Raw genomic sequence first — 17,876 nt, 5'->3', positions numbered from 1 at the left:
CTTAGCAAGACCCTATCTCAAAAAATAAATAAATCAAAAGATTTGGGGATGTAGCTCAATGGTAGAGCATCCCTGGGTTCAATCCTCAGTATTGAAAACAAAAACAAAAATATGATTGGGAAAATGCTTATATATAAAAGAAATCAATCACAACAAAATATTATATGCAATGTTATCAGAAGTATGTGAAAAAGATACATATAAAGTGAGAAAAAGGAAAGAAAACCACAAAGATATTAAATATTGGACTGGGGAAATAGCTCAGTTGGTAAAGTGCTTGCCTTGGAAGCACAGGGCCCTGGGTTCAATCCCCAGCACCGTGAAAAAAAAAAAAAAGATATTAAGTATTGCTAAGATGGCAGGAATTCTAATTCATTTTTATGCTTTTAATTTCCAAATAATCCACAACAGGCATTTACTAAGGTTATTCTCAGAAAAGATATTCTCTTAATTATGGTTAAGACAGCGTGCTTATTGCTTACTGTTGTAGGGAGGTGCCAATCATGTACAAATCTTCAGACATTTTGAAAATTATGGAAAGGCTCTAAAAGGCAATGAATTCACCCAATGTCACTCAGTTAGAGAGTTGCAGAGTTTAGATCCAAATCCAGCTGACTTCAGAATTCCCACCTTGTCCAACCTCGGATGTGAACATACCAGAAAAGTCCACACAGACCTGCTAGCCTGCCTGGTTAATACATTTAAACTACTCAATAAATTCAGCAAGATACTGATACATACATTTTTCAAACGTCCCTGGTGGATCCACAAAGAATTGCCTCCAACTTGGGCTATATATTCTACACATCGCAGTATTTGTTCAACTGACTTTTAAAAAGTTGTAAATGTATACAACAGAAGGAACTTGTTGACACTTTATAAATGCTATCAGGATAAACAACTTACTTCTTGTGTGATTGGTGGCCTGAACTGTTTGTGTAGCTCAATAATTATTCTTAGGCAGATAAGAACATTTTCTTCATTTTCAGTCTTTAAACAAACAAAAAGAAAGGCATTTTAAAAAAGTTGTGCTTCTGAAGACATTTTAATCTCAAGATTAAAAACCAATTTTCTAAGCATTTTATGCAAACACACCTTCTGTCAACTAATTTACATATAATTTGCTGAAAATTCATAAGCCCACAGAACTCAGCTGTCCCAAAGAGAATTGTCCATGGTCTTTGGGGAACTATCTGAAGGGTATCCCACCTGCAAGCTTGTGAGAATGACACTCTGCCAGGTGGATACACTAACATATTTGGCAAGTCACACCATAAACGAACGTCTTAATGGCCAAAGTGATCATTGTTCACTGCGTGGTGAATACAGGTTGAGCATCCCTAAACCAAAAAATAAAATTCCAAAATTTCTGAACATTTGACATGATACCCCAAGCAAAAAAGTCCATATCTGACCTAATGTGATGGGTCATACTCAAAACAGAGGTACACTAAAAATACTGCATGAAATTACCTTTTGGTTACATGTATATGAAACATACATGAATTTCATATGTAGACTTGGACTCTATCTCCAAGACATCTCACTAAATATGTGCAAATATTAAAAAAAAAAAAAAAAAATCCAAAATCCTTCGAGTCCCAAGCATTCAGGTAAGGGATACCTGTACTGCTGAAAGACCAGGAAAGGACAAACTACTGGTTCACCATGGACTGGACCCTGGGCTGAGCACTTTACAAATGGTCTGAAAATGAGGGGTACCATTCACATTTTACCTATGAGGAAGTAAAGACTCAGGGAAGTTAAGTAATGTGGCTAACATGGTAGAGCTAATAAACAGCAGAGGAAAGATATGAATCCAACACTAACCCTCTTCAAAGTTCATCTTTCCAAAGAGCCCCCAAACACAACAGAATTATAAACACATCAAGACTAAGAAGAGCAAGAAAGTAATACTAGGAATTCATTCAACAAGTACCAAATGGATTACCCAAGAGTTCCTGACCTTCTTCATATGAAAGCACCTACAACTGTGAAGTACTGTGCTTGAGAGACAAACCAGAGAAAGCATAGTGCAAACAAACCCTGTACTGTGTATTCTGACCACCACCCAAGTCTGGTCAATTCCCAGTGACAGACCCCCCCCCCCCATCAAAAAAAAAAAAAAAAAAACTTCAAATAAGTAGTCTTTCTCAAAAGGAAATGGGGAAAGTGAACATAAGATACATTTTTACTCAAATAAGAACTTTTGTGAAAAGGAAACAGTTGTATAGTACTGAATTTTATTTAAAAAAAAACCATTAAAATAGTTTTGAATATGGCTACATAATAAGCATTTTTAAATGTTACCTCTAAAAAGCGAAACATCACGGACAAAACATTTTTTGTATGTGGACGAAGATGTTCATTAGTTGGTATTCTGTGAATTATTTCAAGTACTAGCTTCCGTAGTTGCTGGCAAAGAAAAATAAAAATGTAAACATAAAATATATTCAAGAGTTCCAAATTAATTGTCTCACGTTCTACAAGTGTCACACAGCTATCGGCACTGGTAACTACCATAAAAAAAGATGGATCTAATTTTAGAAATAGTCTGATAAATTATTTAAATGTAATCCAAAGTGTGTACTGAAAACTTTTTATTTTCAATATTTCTACAAGTATGTACCAAATCAACTAAGCTAATCCTTCCTTTCACAACTTATCAGTATTTCTAACAAGAGGACATGGAAGGTGAAGATGCAGGACATTTAAGATGAAAAAGCAAAATGTAATCTGAACTGAGTTTGAAGTCTCCCCTCATCATCTCAGTTTAGCTTCCACAACACAACGCGTGATCTCATTCCCTTGGGTCAAAGGACTAGTTACAATGTTAAGATATACTAAGCTTTCAGGATTCTGTCTATGGAGCTAACAATCTGGCAGGTTGAATATGTAAGTTCTTAAATTGGTACAATATAAAAATTCTCCCTCAGCAATAAATTGATATTATGGCAATATTTTTAAATTTGTTTTCAAAAGCTGAAATAAAGAAAAAATGTTATAATGGGAATGTTCTAAAATTATCAAGTGGAGACAGGGTATGAAGAATGGTGTTAGAGAGGAAAAAATGGAATTACTTAAGAGCTGAGAATTAAAATTTAATAAAATTAGCATTGGTCATAGGTGTGGAAAGTGGTGTCAAATTAATTTTTTCCTTTGTACATATTTGAACTTGTCTACAATAACAGAGTATGCATATATACATCACCAACTGGCAAACAGAAATAATTTAAATTGTAAAAGAAATGGCCTAGCAGAGCACCGTAATTCCTGTCAATAGGGAGGCTAAGACAGGAGAATCCCAAGTTCAAGGTCAGCCTGAGCAACTTAGCAAGGCCCTAAGCACTTAGCGAGACTCTGTCTCAAAATAAAAAATACAAAGGGCTGAGGATGTGGCTCATCAGTAAGGCACCCGAGTTCAATCCCTAGTACAAAAAAACAAAAACCAAAAAAAAAAAAAAAAAACAAACAAACGAGGCTAGACAAAACAAATCCCAAGGAAGCAATGGCTTTGACAGTTATCCAGATATGACAAAACTTTTCATTTTAAGTGGAACCATAAGTTTTCTGAGTTGTTTTAATTCATTAATGTTTGTGATCCTACAGTATGTCATTTTCCTCTCACTGATACTTTTTAACAGATTACCTGGGCTGGTTTCTCCTGAAGAAACTGGACTTCTCCATCTTGGAGAAATGTAAGAAATCGAGGGATGATATGTTCTAGGAATGTAGAGTACTGAGGAGATGATGTTACATTCTAAATAAGCAAAAATAAAAGAAAACTCCCCTAAGTTATATGCATATATTGCATTTCAAATTCACATTGCATAATAACCTCAAAGGAATATAAAACATTTTCACAGAACCAAGAGTAATATTCTGAGTACTTTTAGATGTTTTTGTGATAATATAGTTTTAAATAAATTAGGATGTTGTTGCTTCTGAAATCCAATTCAAGAGAGAACTAAATTTACTGTTAAAATTAGAAGTACTGAGCAGGGCATGAGTATAAAAAGAGCTAAGAAAAATTCAGTATGATGGGGGAAAGAACATAAGAGAAAGGAGTTAAACTTTTACTATCACGATTATGAAAAGCTGGCAAGGCAAGTCATCTGCAAAGTTAAACACAGGGCGGAAGGTAAAGTTTTGGGGTTGCTACAAGGCAAGGAGGTGCAGGCCTAAATTTCCAGGGACCAGCAGGCTGAGGCAGGATGATTGCACAGCCTCATCAACTTAGTGAGGCCCTAGGTTGTTTAGCAAGACCTTATCTCAAAATAAAATAAAAAGGGCTGAGGATGTGGCTAAAGCACTCCTGGGTTCAATTCCCAGTAAACCACCCCCCAAAATGATTTGGTGTTGTCTATCGCATGTGTTAATCTTAGAAGTCTATAAAGGATGGGACAGAAAAACTGGCAAAAATCAGAAAGCAGTGTGATGCCACAGGAGAAAAGAGGAGCTATTACAATTCCTGGCTTATGCAACAGAACATCAGTCTCTCAGAGCCAACTCCATGCACAGTTTGCGGGGCTCCAGTCACACGGAACACCACATGGGAGTGAGGGCAGCCCCCCCACATAGTACAGCACCTAGTTTCTCCCAAGTAGACTGTATGTGTCACCTTTCATCCCAAAGCTAAAGGCATTTCATGAAATACTTGCATTCAAGGAAAATCAAGAATCAATAAACGGTAGACGGTATCCAACTAAAAAGCTTTTTCACGGCAAAGGAAACAATCAATAACCTGAAGAGAGAACCCACAGAATGAGAAAACCTTTGACACCTGCACCTCAGATAGAGCATTAATCTCCAGGATATAGAAAGAACTGAAAACACTTAACACCAAAAAAAAAAAAAAAAAAAAACACAATCACTAAATGGGCAAAGGAACAGAACAGGCACTTCACAGAAGAAATAGTCAACAAATACATGAAAAAATGTTCAACATCTCTAGCAATTAGAGAAATGCAAATCAAAACTACTCTTAAGATTTCATCTCACCCCAGTCAGAATGGCAATTATGAAGAACACAAAAAATAAATGTTGATGACGATGTGGGGAAAAAGGTACACTCATACACTGCTGGTGGGACTGCAAATTGGTACAATCATTCTGGAAAGCAGTATGGAGATTCCTCAGAAAAGTTGGAATAAAACCACCATTTGACCCAGTTATCCCACTCCGCAGCATATAACCAAAGGACTTAAAATCAGAATACTATAGTGATGCAGCCACATCACTATTTATAGCAGATCAATTCACAATACCTAAGCTATGGAACCAACCTAGGTGCCCTTCAACAGATGAATGGATAAAGAAAATGTGGGGTATATTCACAATGGAATATTACTCAGTCATAAAGAAGAATGAAATTATGGCATTTGCTAGTAAATGGATGGAACTGAAGACTATCATGCTAAGTGAAATAAACCAGTCCCAAAAAACCAAAGGCTGAATGTTCTCCAATATGCGATGCTAACACAGAGTGGGGGGGTGGGGGGGCAAGGAAGAATAGAAGTTCACTGGATTAGACAAAGGGGAATGAAGGTAGGTGGGATAGGAATAGGAAAGATAGAATGAATTGGACATCACTTTCCTAAGTTCATATATGAATACATAACAGTATAACCACATACCATGTACAACCACAGGATCCTAAAGTAAGTTATACTCCATGTATGTATAATATGTCAGAATACACTTCACTGTCATGTTTTTCTAAAAAGAACAATTTTTTTTAAAAAGGTTTTAAGAAAAAGAGAGGCAAGATCTAAGTTAGGATGCAGAACTAACTTCCACATTATCCACAAAGTCAAGCACTTTTACATTATAGCTCATACTAACTTCTGATTACAGTTTTCAAATATGAATTTCTCTTTAAAAAAAAAAAAAATTCATTTAAGGCTGGAAGGCCAGGCATAATGGCACATGCCTGTAATCCCGACTACTCAGAAGCTGAAGCAGGAGAATCCCAAGTTTAATGCCAGCCTGGATAACTCAGTGAGATTGTCTCAAAATAAAAAGGGTTAGGGGTGGAGCACAGTGGTAAAGTGCCTGCCCAGCACTCACAAGGTCCTGGGTTCTATTCCCCAGTCCTGGAGGCGGGGGCGGAATAAACACATACTCACACACACACATTTTGTTTTTGTCAACTACTGATGATGACCATTCTAGTATTTAAATCTTTGAAGAACTCAGTCAACTGAATTTATTTAAATCAAATGTTTACATCACACAGATTTCAAAAGTGACTATTTAGAAAAGTTCCTAGTACACTGCTCCACTAACTTAATCCTGTTATCAATGCATCTGAGTCAAAAAAGCCAGGAACTCACTTGCTAAACGTCATACAATAAAAAGGAGAGTAAAGCCTCAGAACCTCAAAAGGGCCAGATCCTAATCCAGCTCACATCACACCAACATGTGCTTGTTCCTGCAGGCTTAGAAGGTGCCCCAGGATTTCAGCCTCTCAAATAAACTTGCCAGGACTATGATTCTCTCATAGGGGTCCTTCCAATTAAATGTAGAACACAGACATCCTTTTCTACCTTCCACCTCTTTTTATATGAAGTTTTAACAGCTTACTTTAGTAACTTGGGCAAAAGAAAACTCTTAGGGCTGGGATTATAGTTCAATGGGAGAGCACTTGCCTAACGTGTGAGGCAATGGGTTCGATTCTCAGCACCACATATAAAGTCTATCAACAACGAAAAAATATTTAAAGAAAGAAAAGACAAATCTTAGCTAGATTTCTAATATCTCACAATTTTGTTCTCAGCTCAAAGCTAAAAGTTCTTCAAATTTTCTATTAAAAAACAAATGCAAACTAAAATACTGTCCATTAGTATACACAGAAAAGTACAGAATTCAATCCTACTGGCATTTCTTTTTCTTTGTTTTTGTAGTATAGGGATTGAACCTAGGATTATTGGACCCTGAAAAACATCCCAGCCCTTTTCATTTTGAAGCAGGCCTAATTTGCCCAGGCTGGCCTCAAAACTTGCAATCCTCCTGCCTCAGCCTCCAGAGCAGCTGAGTTATAGACATGCACCACTGCGCCTGGCTTCCCACTAGCATTTTTAAATCTTCATTAGTTCAAAAGACCATGCAGAAGCTGAAAAACATAGTATTTACTGTTCCTAATCCTATTAACTCCATGAGAAAGATTTTATTATACACACATTAAAATAAGAAGTATGACTTTTCCATCTGTTTATCAGAATAACCCAGATGATCCATAAAGTTAGGCAAAGGGATAACTTTCTTCAGGTGTTGGACAAGAGGGAGTACTAGACCATGATCTCCAAGAGAAGGGAAATTCTCAGGTTGAGCCCTATGACTACCACGGACCTCTGCCTAGGTACAATTTCCTTATTACACCCATCAAACTGGGACTAAGTAGAGCCCAGGTCTGCTGAGGTGGGGAGGCAGAGCCCCTGAGTAAAGTGAAGCACTGTAGGGTAGGGGGACGACAATCTTCTGTAAGCCCTTCAGACCTTGACTGAGGGCTGAAATGCACAAACAGGGGAACACTACCTAAACTATGGCGTTAGGATTGAGAACTAAATGGAAGTACTAGAAATCTAACAAGGTTAGAATGTTGGAGTTCAGGTCTCAGTAGAGTATGCAGACCCACTTAATACCAGCTGAGTGTGACAACAACTCAGACATCAGAGACACAGAGACACAGCTGAAGAAGGACTATACCCTAGAGCAAGGCCTATTCTAGACCAGTCCCAACAAAGCCAAGTCTACAAATTTAATGAGATCAGCCAACAACTGAACAGCCTAGGACAACAAAAACATCAATACCAAATCTGGAATCCTTACATCATTCACACAATGTCCACTGTATAATAAAAAATTACTAGACACACAGAGAAACAATGATCCAAAGTCAAGAGAAAATGATCCTTAGGCAGCCCAAATGTTGAACTTAGTAGACAAAGACTTTAAAGCAGCCATTATAAATAGTCATGCACCAAATAATGATGTTTTAGTAAATGATGGACTACATACATAATGCTGTTTCCATAAGGTTTTAATGAAGCTACAGCTGGGTGTGGTTGGCACACCTGTAATCCCAACTATTCAGGGAGCACAGGTAAGAGAATTGCAAGTTCAAGGCCAGCCTGGGCAACTTAGAAAGACCCTGTCTCAAAGAATGAAAAGGGATGAGATACAGCTCAGTAGTAAAGCTCCTGCCCAGCATGTGCAAGCCCTGGGTTCAATCCACAATACCACAAAACAAAGAAAGAAACTGAAAAATGTTAAATATCAAGCAGATTGGAGATGAGAAAAAAATATTCAATGAACCTGAAGAGACAGATGAATGGATATTTTCCAATCTCAGAACAAAAAAAAGGGAATAAAAAAGACTGAAGGAAAAAAGAGAGAGACCTGTGGGATAACATAAAATTGCAGAAATGTGAGGCCCAGAAGAGAGAAACTGCTTGATCAAGACCACAGAAGTCTCTTGTAAAAGAGACAGAGTGACATCAGATCTCATTCCATAACAACACCTGTCTATTACCTGAACCTAACACACTCAAAACACAAGTCTGAGTGCATTTCAAGAGAATATACCTAAAAGCGCTACCATATTAAAAAATGAAAACATATTAAAAACAATCAAAACAAAACCCAGTATTCCTCAAGGCAGTGAGCAGTTCATTATCACTAATGTGAGGAAAATGAACAACGTGTACAAAGTTTCAAATTTCAGTTCTGAAATACAATAAGTCAATAAGTTACAAATGATTTTTGAGTTACTAAAAAGACTTTTCAGCAGCAACAGGAGAGCACAGAGGAATGTCTAACTTAAAAAGAGAAATAAAAAATAAAAAGTTCATACCTCAAAATTTTCACTAACTTCTTGCATCATTTTTAACTTTGTTTCATCAGCTGTAAGTGACAAAACAAACCATCAGGTAATTGAAATTATGTTAAGGATGTTCCTAAAATTCCTGGGTTTAATAATTTAAGAGAAGCAATCAGATCTTATCAGTTTGACTGTCATGGCCCAACAGAAGACACATAGCTAATTCCCTACAATCAGTCACACACTCATACTCCCAGACACACATGTGCATGCACAGACAAGAATACAGATATACACACACACACACACTCTCACACGTGCCTCTTTAGGGCTCCAGCCAGTACTACTCATCATTTTGCTTCTCCACCAGGCAAAGAAAGGAAAACCGGAGTAGAAGTTACTATTTAGCGCGATGTGCACATCTTTTGAACTGAAACGGCTAAGTCATATTAAAGTATTTCTTAATGTCAGAAAAGGTCAACTTACGTGTATTTACATCTGTAAGAGCTGCCACAAACTGAAGGTATTTTTTCATCAGTGTGGTTTGGTCAACCACCGTGGCCCCTTGTGTTGCAACAAACGCCATTGTTTCTTTAAAGCTGGTTTCTTTTTCAGAAGAAAAATGTCAGGTCCATCAGTTCACCCAGTCTACAAAAAGAAAGAAGTATATGGTTAGCCAACTTATCAAGGGTTCAGGCTCACAACCTCTGAAAATCTTACCCAAATGCCTGTATTCATCTAGACTCTTCTGTATTAGTACAGTACAAACACTACTCCCCCTGCTCTTTTGAAAATAAATTACCCAAACTCATTTTGTCTGAACATGATTTTTCAGATATAGAAGCTTCTCTTTCCTACCATATTTCCATTTTTCCCTAAGCCAGGTGTTGGCAAACACTTTCTGTAAAGAGCCAGATAGTAAATATTTTAGTGTTTATGGCTATGCAGTCTCAGTACAACTACTTATCTCTGTTGTAGCCAGCAAGGAGTCAGAGACAACATTTAAATGAGTGAGAACATCTGTGTTCCAATGACACTTTATTTATGGATACTGAAATTTGAAATTAATACTCATTTGTCATAAAATATGATTCTCCCCCCCTTTTTTTTGCCATCCTCTTAAAAAATATAAAAACCATTCTTAGCACCAGGAATGTAGGTTAGTGCTAGAGTGCTTGCCTAGCAAGCACAAGGCCCTGGATTTGATCCCCACTGCAAAAAAAATAAATAAAAACTAAAACTAAAAAACATTCTTACTTCAAGGGCTGTATGAAAATAAGCAGCAGGCTGGATTTGATGTGCTGACAGTAGTTTCGCAACCTCTGCCCTAGGCGATTGGTTCTCAAACTTCAGTGTACTTTTAAAACTTCAGCATCCATTATCATCATGGGGCCCACTGCTACCCCAGGGACTGAAAGGCCCAGGACGCTGTAAATTTTGTTTGCACCCAAGGCATACCCAGCACTCAAAATCTGCTCCTTGAATGAATGCATGCTTCAAGAAGCACCTGGCTGAGTGGGAAACAGGTAGTTGACCAAACTTTGAGAACTCCTGCTCCAAGCTGACATAGAGATTGGTTTCCATTTTAAGAGTTGTCACCAAAGCGTGCAGAGAACCTGGTGAAACTGCTTTTATGCATCCTCCTTGCATTATTTCACTCTGCATAAGAGGTGGTTTGGTTTCTTCAACAGACACACCAATAATCCCTCTGCAGGCCCTGCAGCTGACAGATGGAGATGAACACCCTGACACCAGAGAGCTCCTGCTGGCCACTCTCAGAGACACCGAACACACATCTCGGAGGCTGAAAGGGTGCCCATGGCTAGGAACAGCCCACCAGACGCCCAATCCCCGGCTCAGGGCAGGAAAAGTCACTATCAGCACCAAGGCGAGGGGTTCTGTCAGTCCCGCCGGGCGACTCAGCAACCGCTTGCCCCTTTCAGGTCTCACTCCCTCCTCCAAAAACGGACGCCGCACATCCCCATCCCCGACCCCAGGAACCCAGGACTCCGGGTGACACCCTCTCCTTGCCGACGAAGCCGCCTGGTCCTGCCCAAACTTTCCGAAGTCGCGGTCCCCTCTTTATTACGGAAGCCGTCAACCCTGCCATTTCCCAGGTCCCCGAGGGAAGCCAGGCGCCTCTTCCCGCGGGGCCCTGACGTGGAGGAATGCTTGGCGCTGGGAAGCTCCGGAGGCCGAGGGCTCAGGCCCGGCCGCCAGGCCACCGTGCCCGGATCCAGGTGGAAGCGCAGGGTCGACGCCGCGCCCTCGCCAGGGGCAAACCAGCCCGCCGCGCGCCGCCCCGCCCCGCCCCGCCCCGCCGCCGACGCTCCCGCCGCGCCGGGCCTGAGGCGGCGCCGCCGGGCCGGAGGGGGCGCTGTGGTCGCCGCTACCTTCGCTCTCCATGTCGGAGCCGATGCCTGCGTGGAGGCCGAGAGGTGCCAGGCTGGCCGGGGGACGCCTCTGGGGGACGCTGCCCTAATCTCTTGCCCGATCTCTGGTAGCAAACGGCCCTCGGGTTCCCTCCTTTTGTCGCCGTCCCCGGACACTCAGCGACCGCCTCCCAGGCGCGCTACGGCGAGCGCCGAGGGCCAATCCCCGCGCCCGCTAGCCCTGCGCCTCCCACTGCCTGCTCCTGCATGGGCCCGGAGCCGCGGGGGCCTGAGTCGCCCCGGGCCCTCCGCCAGGGATGGGCCCCACGGGTCCCGGGGAAGCTCGGCACGTACCGATCCCCCTCCACGGAGCCGCCACACCGCAGAGGCCTCCCCCACGGCCGAGGAACACGTGCGCCTCCCGGGGCCGTTCGCCCGCCCCCCGCGAGCGCTTACCCAGACCTCGGCGGCGGGCCTCCGGCAGACGGGGCCCGCGCCCCCAGCGAAGCCCTCACCGCCGCCGCGCCGCCGCTCGCAGTCCCGCCCCCGCTGAAAGCGGCCGCCGGGCGGACGGAGAACTAGGCCCCGGCGCACCGCCCCCAAGTGGGTGCGGCCTGCGGGAGCTGGGTGGGGCGTCTGCCGCCCGGGTGGGCCCTGCGGCCCTTTAAACCTCCGCCGTGGGGCGGGGTGGGGACGCGGGCTCCGGCTTAGGGGCCGCCAGGTGCGGTTTCCGTGGGCTCCTTGTGTCCCCAAGCCTCCTCGCAGGAGCCAGGCTTTGGCGTGGGGAATGCTCCGCGGCTGCTGGGGCGGTGGGACCCCGAGGGGCTTCCCGAGTGGGCAACGGTCGTCCCCGGTAGAATCTACCGCTGGAATGAGCGTGGCGGGCAGGGCGGGGTTTCCCCACCCCCCTCCCTTCCTAGGATCCTTTTTAACGCACAGAAGTGGGAGGAGGCAAGGAGGGGCTTTGGGAAGGTCGGAGCTAGATGGAGAGGAATGCCCTGATGTTTTGCCCGCAGGTGTTCTCCAGGGCCACGGAAAGGCCCATTTGTTCTGCACCTGCGTCTCCTTGAGCTGGACTGCAAAGGACCACTTTCTGTCCGCTGCTGTCGGATGCACTCCACCCAGGGCAGAAATGGAGGGAGAAAGGCTTCGGGCCAGGACAAGGAGTGGGGAGGAACAGCCTGATGCCCAGGTGAGGTGGCATGGGCCGGACCAAGAGGTGCCTGGAAGGGAAAATTACTGTCCAATCTCACTTATAGACTCCACCTATGAGAGAGGTTCAATAGTGAGCTGTACCTGGTGACTTGTTACCGTGTTGGATGGACAAATGGAAAGTGATGACCTGAAGTGCACCTTCTCCAATCCCATTTCATTTCCTGTACCTACACCTCTCCCTGCCGGTTTACCACTCCCTTGGGGAATCTTTGTGGTCCCTGCCCAAACTGATACATTTCACACCTTGCAGTACATAGAGCTTGCAAAGCCAGCTGACACTTTGGAGGAAATGTGCCCCTTCGGAAACAAGTTCTTTTCCTGTTTATTATTGCCACAAAACAAAATGCAGCTGAAACTGGATCTGTAAGTGGAGGTTTTAGAGTTAATTATTTCTTACCCCCGTGTTTGCAAGTAAAATCCTTTATGCTTCCTCCACCACCACCCCTCAAAGTAGGAGGTTCAGAATTGGAGAAAAAAGACTAAAAAATCTGAGGGCTTGAAATTGGTGTGCTGAGGGCTGTTTAATACTTTTTACAGGATAGAGAGAAAATCTGGGTAGATACACCCTTTGACAAATTTCAGCCTAATTGCATGTGATAAAAATCCTGACATTAGCAGAATTCCCTCACTTTCCAGAGGCCTGAGTTTGATCAAAGTACCTGTCACACAGTTATGATTTTTGTTTGTTTTCTTCTCTGTCTCCTGAATTAGAAGTTAGGAACAGTATCAGCTGCATCCCTATCAGGTAAATTAAATCATGTGCCTCCTCTGCTTAAAACCCTGCTAAGGCTTTTCAGCTTCTCCCTGCCTTTGGCCACTGCCACGTTGCACCCGAGCATTCCTACATCATGTTGTGGCCACGGTGGACTTGCTGTGCTTCACACCCCACACACACACTGTTCCTGCCTAAGGCCCTGTGCAGTTAATCTGCCTGTCTGGAATGTTCTTCCCTCAAAGGCACAAAGCTGGCTCCTTGTCCTCTTTGCTCAACTCAGATGCCACCTCCTTAGAGAGAGGCCTTCTTTAAGGGTAAGTATAAGGAAACTCTTCCCAGTCAATTGTATCTCATAAGACCAGTTCCCCCCACAACCTCACAATCTGAAATTATCTTATTCATTTATCATGTTTCCCCTCCTGAATGGTAAGTTCTTTTCCTGTCTTTACTACTGTATTTTCATTGCCCATTGGATGTTGTCTTTCATCAACTAGAACTGTCAAAACAAAATATCACAGAGCAGGGAGCTGAAACAACAGAATTTTATTTCTTACCATTCTGTGCTCCAGGTAGGAATAGATAGAAAATGATCTAGAGACTGGTCCAAGATCAAGGTTCTGGCAGATAGGCTTCACTTTGAGGCCTGTTCTCTTAGTTTGTGGGTGCCCACCGTCTCACAGTATGTGCACATGATCTCTTCCTTGTGGACGGGTGAGAGAGAGAGCTCTTTGGCGTCTCTTATTCTTTTAAGGACATCAGTTCTATCAGATTAGGGCCCTATCTTATGACCTCATTTAACCTAATTATCTTTTTAGAGGCTCTCTGTCTAAAAAGTCACATTGGGGTTTGGTCCTTAACATGTGATGGGGGGAAGGGGCACAATTCAGTCCACAACATGTTACTCAACTCCACTGTCACTATAACAAATTCTTGAGCTAAACAACTTATATAAAAAAAAAAGGTTTATTTTGGCTCATAGTGTTACAGGTTTCAATCCATGTTCAGTAAGCCCTTGTTTCTTTTGGGCCTCTAGTGGGGCAGCACACCATGGCCCAGAGTGCAGGGAGGAGCAAAGCCACTTACCTTGTGACTGAAAGGCAAGATAGGAGAAGAGTCCTGGGTTCCACCATCCCCTTCAGAGGCGCACCCCAGTGACCCAGAGACTTTCCACTTGGCCCCACTCTTAAAGTGTCCCCACCACTTTCTAATATCACCATGCTGGAGGCCAAACCTTTAATACCTTTAATACCTTTAGGCCTTAGGAAGACAGTCCAGATCCAAACTGGTATTTAATCAGCAAATGAATAATTGTGGTCCCTGTCTGGAATAATGCTCCCTATAGGGCAAAGATCACCTGAAGCATTAGAAAGAAGCCAAGGGGCAAGGAATATAGCTCACTATACCTGTAGAGCACTTGCCTAGCATTCTGAAGACCCTGGGCTCGAGCCCCAGCTCCACCAAAAAAAAAAAAAAAAATAGCATGGAGCCCCCAAATATCCATTCCGATGGGTATAATCCATACAAATGATCTCCATGATGGAATGAGTCAAAGCAATAGCCCCTGCCCAACCTTTTGAGAGCCATTCAGAACCAGGTGCAGTGGTATATTCCTGTAATCCCAGCAAGTTAGCAAGACCCTGTTTCAAAATTTTAAAAAAAGACTGGGGATGTGGCTCAGTGGTAAAGCATCCCTGGGTTCAATTGCCTGCACCCTGTTGGAGTCCCCCAGTGCTTTTGCCTTATATATTTAGCTTCCTGGAGGCTGACCTTTCCTCCCTGCAAAGAACTTTACACTGTGATGAATTCATATTCCAGCACCCTGTCCTCCCAAGATCTCTTGTAGGTTACAACAGTGTGATGGGGTGGCTTGAGGTCTGACAAGTACAGCTGCCCTGGGAGAGCTAAGGCCCAGGCCTGGATCCATGCTAAATTTAACAAAGAGATCACCTGGAACTCCATTTTGACCCTTCCAAGCTACTATCAAATTTAGCTCCAAAGGCATCTCTTAGGAGCTGATCTGGGGTCATTGTCACCTGCTCACTGGCCCCCACCTCCCACAGCTACATTTCCAGTAGAGGACAATGAGGATTTGTGGCAGGAATGTGAACCATAGGGCCTCTGCACTTTCAGCACCAAAGGAACTCCCTAGGACCAACAGATAGCAACCTTCTTCAGAAAGATTTCCATCAACAAGAATTGATATCATCACTCTGGATATAAAATTTCCAAATATTTGTCTGAAATATCCTCTGTACTTATTGCTATGAAATAGTGGAGACTGCTAAGGGATATTTGTGAATACATATGTGAGTCTCTCACTGTGTGAAGAGGGAAATATTTTAAAACATTGCACAATTTATAGAAATCTACTTTCTACAGAATGCTTGACTGTATGTAACTTGTGAAGCTGTTTCTGTACATCACTACTTTTTTCTGTTTCTAAGTACTGCTTGTCCACATTCTTGGATGGAGTTCTCTGAACCTCTCCTGATACTAAGTGATTCCCAATTTTGGATCATTATCTGCTCAAATAAACTGCTAACTTAAAGGAAAAAAAAAACAAAAAAGAATTGACATCAAAGAAGTGTGAACTTTCCATTACCCAGAAAATTTTAATTAGTCAAAACAGGCCACTGCTACCCAGACCCAAAGGAATGAGGTTTTACTGCCTACAACCTCTGCTCTGTCTCTGGGTCTGTGGCTGCTGTTCTGGATGTCAGAGCCCAGGGGTCCCCCATTAAGTTTGCCCTCAGTGTCTGTTCTGATCAATGCTCACTTCACCAGGGGAGAGGATATCCTACCTGTGTGTCACCGTGGGGGTCATATGAGATGGTCTCAGCAAAGGCAACCAAAGGGGCCCAGCATGTGAGAGACGCTCAGGAATGGTTGTCCAAATGAACTTCCACTGGGTCATGCTTAAGGCTTTGGGAGATGATCAAAAGGAGACATCAACTTTTGCTTTCAGCTATTCAGCAAGAATCTACTTAGCACCAAACTATAACCAGAAGACACACAGACATGTGGTCTAGACCTAGGCAAGGGTGCTGGAGGGAGGGGCAGTCACCCTCACAAGAGGTAAATATGGCCCCATGGGGGGATGCCACTCAGGTTACTAGGAGGTATTTGTGTTCAGGCAGTTTAGAACTGTGCTTTCCAAGCTGGTTGTGGTGGTACAGGAGGCTAAGGCAGGAGGATCACTTGAGCTCAGGAGTTTGAGACCAGCCTGGACAATATAGCAAGAGCCCACCTCAAAAAGGGGGTGGGGCAGGAAGATACATAGATAGCTCAATGGTAGAGTCTGTGCCTGGTGTGCACAAGGCCCTGGGTTCAATCCCTGGCATGAAAAAGAAAATAAAAAAAAAAAAAAAGGAAAAAATAAATGTGCTTTCCACTTCAGTAGCCACTAGCCGATGGAAATGTGGCCAGTCTGAGTGGAGATGTCCTTTAAGTGAAAAATACACACCAGGTGGTGAAGGCATAGGACAAAAAAAAAATAAAATAAAATAAAATCTATCTTACTGATAATTTTTATTTTGATTATATACTGAATTGATTTGTGTGTGTGTGTTTTACTGGGAATTGAACCCAAAGGCACTTCTCCGCTGAGCTACTTCCCCAGTCTGTCTTTTATGTTTTATTTTGAGACAGGGTCTCACTGAATTGCTGAGGCTGGTCTCAGATTTGCAGCCCTCCTGCCTCACCCTCCTGAGTGCCTGGGATTCCAGGGGTGTGCCACTGTGTCCATCTTGAAATTATATATTTTTTAAATATTTTTATTAGTTGTTGGTGAACCTCTATTTATTTATTTATATGTGGTGCTGAGAATCAAAACCAGTGCCTCACACATGCTAGGCAAGTGCTCTACCACTAAGCCACAACCATAGCCACAAAATGATATTTGAATATATTGAATAAAAGAAAATATGGCATTAGCATGAATTTCACCATTTTTTTTTTCTTTTTGAAATGCGGCTACTACAAAATTTAAAGTGACATGTGAATATATTTCTAGAGGACTACACTGATGTTGAAAGGTTGGCTCTCTGAGCGGACTTCCTGTCCCTTCCCCAGCAGACTCCCCCTGCAGGACTGAGGAAGCTGCTGACTTTACAGCTTTGTAAGAGATGGAAGAAACAGGTCCTGAAAGCCCAGAGAGGATTGGCAGGAGCAGAGATGCCTATGGAGAATACAGGCAGACAGACAGGAGTTAAACAAAGGGTCACATCAATTTCAGCTTCAGGGAGGCCTTGAAGGTGGCCACTGTAGAATTATTATTTAAGTTACACATATATAAGACAATAAACCAGACCTTTGTATCATGTTAGTTTTAAACATTTAAAACTATAACCTTGCCTTTGTTTCCTTCTCAATCCCTTCAAATTCCTGATGAATAAGTGAAACTGTCCCAAGTTCTTAAGCAATTCTAATGATGACAGCGAATACTGATTGTCCCTAAGCACCGTTCGGTGTTTAACCTTACAACACTCTCATGGGGTCAACACTATGACTATCCCTAATTTAAAGAAAAAGGAGACTGAGGCACAGAGAGGAAAGTGACTGTTCCAAGATCATACACCCCCCCCCCCCCAGGGGGAACTCAAGGTCTCCTGGTTCCTAGGCCTGGTGTTTATCACCAGGGTGGCTGTTGATGGTACAGGGGAGTGACATCTAACACTTTATAAACATTTTCTAATGGGACTGGCTCAAATCTGTTCCCCCTCCATCCCTCTGAGATGGTAAGGGTCTGGTGGGG

General features: G+C 42.8%; 1 protein-coding gene across 9 annotated transcripts in view; it reads right to left on the bottom strand.

The window, feature by feature from the left end:
• Positions 1 to 11,774, bottom strand: part of TRRAP (transformation/transcription domain associated protein) — a 118,833-nt gene extending 107,059 nt beyond the window's left edge. For 4 of the 9 annotated variants that reach the window (XM_079121199.1, XM_079121205.1, XM_079121201.1 and 1 more), the window contains exons 1-6: positions 11,650 to 11,774; positions 9,308 to 9,469; positions 8,855 to 8,904; positions 3,650 to 3,760; positions 2,311 to 2,415; positions 907 to 990 (exon numbers count right to left, since the gene is read on the bottom strand). In XM_079121199.1, the coding sequence (XP_078977325.1) occupies positions 907 to 990; positions 2,311 to 2,415; positions 3,650 to 3,760; positions 8,855 to 8,904; positions 9,308 to 9,407 (450 nt within the window). In that variant the 5' untranslated portion in view covers positions 9,408 to 9,469; positions 11,650 to 11,774. Of the gene's footprint in view, positions 1 to 906; positions 991 to 2,310; positions 2,416 to 3,649; positions 3,761 to 8,854; positions 8,905 to 9,307; positions 9,470 to 11,214; positions 11,385 to 11,649 lie in introns of those variants that run through there. The other 5 variants (XM_079121203.1, XM_079121204.1, XM_079121206.1 and 2 more) reach the window with 2 other exon arrangements.
• Positions 11,775 to 17,876: the final 6,102 nt, after the last annotated feature.

The sequence above is a fragment of the Sciurus vulgaris genome (assembly GCF_902686455.1).
Source record: "Sciurus vulgaris genome assembly, chromosome: 18".
NCBI lineage: Eukaryota > Metazoa > Chordata > Mammalia > Rodentia > Sciuridae > Sciurus > Sciurus vulgaris.
This window is presented reverse-complemented; position numbering and strand designations above follow the sequence as displayed.